The following is a 4902-nucleotide window of genomic DNA, read 5'->3' on the forward strand; positions in this document are numbered from 1 at the left end:
CCGACCTGAACCCGGGACCGCCCGCTGGCGGACCGGGCTGCGGTGGACCCGCCTGCACAGGGTGGAGACTCGGGCACGAGGGGCACGGCAGGCGCGTCGTTTCCAAAAGGGCCAGAAAAGGAGGAAAATGGAGGAAATGTCCACGTGCAGATGAAGGAGCGGTCACCGCAGTCGCTGTCTGACAGGTGGGGAGCGGGGCATCCAGGCCCCGAGTCCCCGCGGCTGACCCGCTGGGGGCAGGTGCCAGGGCGTAGGGACGGCGGGAGAGGGTGGGCGGGCCGAGCCAGGGCAGCGAGGACCGTGAGGGAGCACAACCATGTCGCCCTTCAGAAAGACAGAGGGACGGAAGGACACAACCATGTCACCCTTCAGAAAGACCTCCAGGGCGGAAGCCAGGAGGTCTGTGAGCAGGCGGCCACAGTGACCCGGGGCCTCCCCGGACCGGAACCAGAACCTGCACTTCGACAAGCTGAACGGTCGGGCGGGACATGGAGCACCTGGATGGCCGGGGCGGTTGGGAGGCAGATCCGCAGGCCCAGACAGCAGAGTGGCCGTGGGCTGACGGTGACAGGGACGTCAGCGGGCCCGTCCCGGGGAGTAGACAGCCGTGGGCAGTGGGGCTGGGGCTGAGCCGTGCGGGACAGAGCTGGTGGACCCTGGCCCTCCCCTGGCCCATCAGACACACTGAGGGGGCAGCACGACACTCTGCACTGCTCCGCTCAGCTCAGGCCCTCCGTCCTCTCCAAAGCCAGGTGCCACATCTGTCCCGCGTGCCCCCCTGCCTGGCTGGGCGACCTGCCCCTGGTCGGAGAGAGGCCCAGGGGCCAGGGCCTTCTGGACAGTATCAGAGTGGAGCTGAGTGGGCGGAGGGCCCGGGGCTCCCTGTGCCCAACCCCACCCCGCCCACCACGTTTCAGTCCTGCCTGGGCCGGGGTACAGACACCCCCGTGTGCTTGATTCAGGCCCTCGTCCCCACAGCAGGGTCCTGCTGGCTCCGTGACACTCCTCCCCCCACGGTGGTCACCCAGCTGCTAGCCCTGTGGGGTTCGCCCCCAGCCCTCTGGGAGGCAGGGCGCGTGCCCCGACCCCGTACCGATCGGCTGCAGGTAGATGTGCTTGCGGCCCCGGCCCTGCCTCCTGGCCAGCTGGGCCGCGTGGAAGGTCTCGAAGTCCTCGGGAGCCTCAGGGCGGCTGAGCAGCCAGTCGAAAGCCGTGTGGATGAGCAGCGTGCGGAAGAGGCTCCTCTGGGGGCTGTAGGCCTCGGCCAGGAAGAGCCGCTCAGCCGGGGAGAAGGTGGACGCATAGAGCCGCTGCAGGGCTGGGTCCACGGACACCAGGGCATCCTTCAGGGCCCGGGGCCCGAAGCTGAACTCCTGGGCCAGCCGGCACTGCAGCATGGCGGGCCCGGCCGCTCGGGGGGCCTGCAGCCGCCCATGAACCACTCAGGGGGGAGGGGCGGCCACGATCTCCTCCAGAACCTTCCCAAGGGCTGATCTGAGCGGCTGCCCAGGGCCTGGCGCTGGACCTTCTCAGCAACAGCGAGGGGTGGCCTGGACAGCTCCCGGCCCGTTGGCACCCTGCAGGAGGACACGCACTGCTGAGCACGCAGGACTGTCCTCAGGGGACACACGGGGGACAGATGCTGTCAGAGGCAGCCCAGGACCAAACTGCCACCTGGCAGGGCAGAAGGACGCTCTCATATCCTCCTTCACCAGCACCCCAAATCTGGCAAGGCCACGAGCCCTGCGGGACCCCACGCAGGGTCCCACAGGCCTGGGGAAGACAGCAACCTCAACGCCCGCTCCCCCACGACTCTGCCCCAGCCCCAGAAGGAAGACCACCCACCTTGTGCCCAGCCCTGCACGGTCAGAGGGCCCCCCGGGACCACCGAGTGCTGCACCCCAGATCCCAGCCATGAGTTTTCCTGGCAGAGGCCCAAGTGCCCAAGGGAGGAGGCCACGGTCCCCGAGTCCCCACGGCCAGGGTCCGGGCGCACGAACATGGGGAGGAAGGCAGCTGCCTCAGCACCAGACAGTTCCGTGGGCGCAGACGCCGGGCACATGTGCCAGCCGCCGAAAGCTACACGTGGGGAGACGCGGCAGAGCAGCGAAGGGCCTTTGACTGCTGGGATGGGCCGGGCAGGAGCCGCCAGGTGGGGACAGACGGCTGGGAGCACAGTGACAAAGTCACTTTACAAACCAGAGATCTTCGGAATCGCAAGCAGGGACTGGCACATTGCATGGGCCAGAAACGCCCTGAGGAGCTGCCAGTGACTGGCCAGCTGTGGGCCCCAAAGACACACGGGCGGCTGGGGTCCAGGGCCGGGGGGCGGGGGGAGGTTCGCAGAACAGAGAAGCCGGAAGCCAGAGAAGGGAGGGCGCACAGATGCCAGCACAGAGAGACGGGGGGTCAGAGCTGAGCAGAGAAAACCCAGCCGGACACGCGGACCGTCTGCGGAGCCGCACGCGGGGCCGGGCCTCGCGCTGAGGGGAAGGATGGACGGACCCGCCCATGATCCCATTAGCTGATCCCATTTAAAACGTTCGCCCGGAAAATAACGTTACGTGTACATACTCGTATACGTGTGTCCGTGTGTGTGTGTGTGTGTGTGTGTGTGTGTGTGTGTGTGTGTGTGTACACACACACATACATACAACAGAGAGGGAAATTGGGTACATGTATGTGATTTATCAATTTTCTTCTGGAAAATTATGTGGACGTAAACCTTTCCAGGGGATTTTATGCACACGTATAAGCTCGTACATACACGTATCTTTCCGGAATTAAGAGCTGGCTTTGAGGGGGCGGGGGGGGGCGGGGGAGACGGACTGCGGAGACCCCTCCCGACACAGGCAGCTGCGTTTTCCTTCTGCATCTGTGTTTTACAGACACATGTGCGATCCTATATCCTCTCGACTTAGTACGTTATGAGCATTTTTCCAAATCCTTACTCTGTAGAACAATGCCATTTTTAACAGCACCTCCCAAACCCCACAAGGGACATCTGTGCACACGAGCCTGTGTCCAGCTCCTCGGGACAGGCTCCCAGGGGGAGCGACACCACGTGCAGACACTCACCGCACCTCAACGGCATCAGCACCCGCACGGTTCACAGCCTGCGGCTCTCGGCAGTCACAGCAAACAAAAACAGTCAGTCGCCCAGGGTGCCGACCAACCACACCTCAGGCGGGCCTCATCGCCGGCATGCCCGGACTGGGTACAGCGACCCCGTTCCCAAGGGGCCAACAAACATCGACTTCCTTGAGATGCGGATCTGAGCAGAGTATGGGGAGGGAGGGGACTGCCCGGGTGCAGGCTTGGGCCTCACTGGCGCTGAGCTGAGCGAGGTGGGGACAGTGCCTGAGCTGGGCGTGCGGGTTGCCAGCTGGCCTCTGGGAAGCTGGCTGCCCGCAGCGGGCGGCCGTCGTGGGCCTGGGGGTCGGATCCCCCGCCTTCAGTGCCTGGCACTGGACCAAGCACAGTAGATGTCCAGCCCCGTCCGGCTTCAGCCCTATGCCCAGAGCTGCCTGGGGCCCCTGCCACCACGTGCACCTCAGCAGCCTACCTCTGTGTCTGGGTGCCAGTCACATGTCCCCCTTAGACGCCCGTGGCTCCCCCCAGACCTTCCACCACGCCAAGCTAGAGCGGGAGGCTTTATCACTTCTAAATTATTCCATGGTGTCACAGCCACCTGGGAATTATTCTTCCTGTAATTGGGAGTGACCTATAAATTGTTTGCCTGGAGCATCCCAGAGGCTTCTGGACACCCAGGAGGGACTGTGTCACAGCTTTCCAACGGATATGAACACAGGACAGACTGACCCCCGCAGGCAGCATGAACCAGCTTGGTGACATCCCTCCTCCCAGGCCCACTGCCCCATAAACCCCAAGATAACTTTAACCCATCACCTTGTCTGAACTCACAACTAGCTGAAACGAAGCCACCAGTGTTCACTGACCTTAGCCAAGGGGACAGGCTTGGGCGAGGGGGCCACACGCCCAGGTTACACAGTGCACCGGGATTCAGATACAGTTCTCCCGATGCCCACTCCAGGGCCCCTTGCCCCAGCCCAATTTGCAGGAGCTTCTCCCACCCTGAAGGGTCTTCCTGCCGGCATCCACGGCCCCTGGCACCCACAGACCCGCTCAGGGGATCCACTGCCAGCCAACACGTCTAACCCAGGCAAAACCTCGAGAAATGGAAAATGCCTCTTACCACAAGTTCAAGGGCCCTGCCACGTCTGTCCCAGGTGTGACCTGGACCCAAACTGTTAAGCCTCAGGCTCATCCCAGCCGTTCGAAGAGGACCAGGTCAGCCGGCGTGGGAAGGGCCGCAGCTGACAGGCCAGGTGACCGAGGGCGGGCTCTCCCCCATCTGCCTGGACGGATGCCCCAGCCCTCATGCAAGAAAGCGCACTCTGCTTATCATTCCGAGTACGCTTCGCAAAACTGCCCAGCGGCTGCATGGAGCTATTCATTAGCTGTCGGCCGGAACCTTCCAGGCGCCCAGAGCAGCCCCATGCAGAGAGAGCTGTCCAGGGCTTGGGCTTCACACTCAGAAGCGTCTCACTTGGTAGGGGGGGACCCGGGGCTCAGAAGCAGGGCCGGCTCCCACCCCTGGCTGCCCATTGAGGCTGCTCTCACCCGTGAGCCCCCAGCTCCACTCCTGACAGTTTCCTTCCCTGTGACAGAGGCGAGGAAGGACCCCCATCTGTCCCCCTTCGGAGGCCCCTCCCAACATGCCCGGGCTGGGCAGGAGCCCCAGTTAGGGTTCACCCCGGTAAGGGCGCCCAGGCCAGGACACTCCTTCCTGCGCCCTGCCTGGGCCCTCCCGCCGCCAGGAGAGCACACGGCGCCCATGTCGCCCCGCCCTGGGGAGCCGACGACGGCCGGAGGGGTCGC

The 4902-nt window shown here is 64.3% G+C and overlaps 1 protein-coding gene across 1 annotated transcript in view; it reads right to left on the reverse strand.

Annotated features, from left to right (window-relative positions):
• The window catches only part of AMZ1 (archaelysin family metallopeptidase 1), an 8328-nt gene extending 6931 nt beyond the window's left edge, over positions 1 to 1397 (reverse strand). Inside the window, exon 1 of the mRNA XM_025049568.1 lies at positions 1037 to 1397. Within this exon, the coding sequence (XP_024905336.1) occupies positions 1037 to 1397 (361 nt within the window). The remainder of the gene's footprint in view (positions 1 to 1036) is intronic.
• Between the last annotated feature and the right edge of the window lie 3505 nt (positions 1398 to 4902).

This window comes from Pteropus alecto, unplaced genomic scaffold (assembly GCF_000325575.1).
Source record: "Pteropus alecto unplaced genomic scaffold, ASM32557v1 scaffold56, whole genome shotgun sequence".
Taxonomy (NCBI): domain Eukaryota; kingdom Metazoa; phylum Chordata; class Mammalia; order Chiroptera; family Pteropodidae; genus Pteropus; species Pteropus alecto.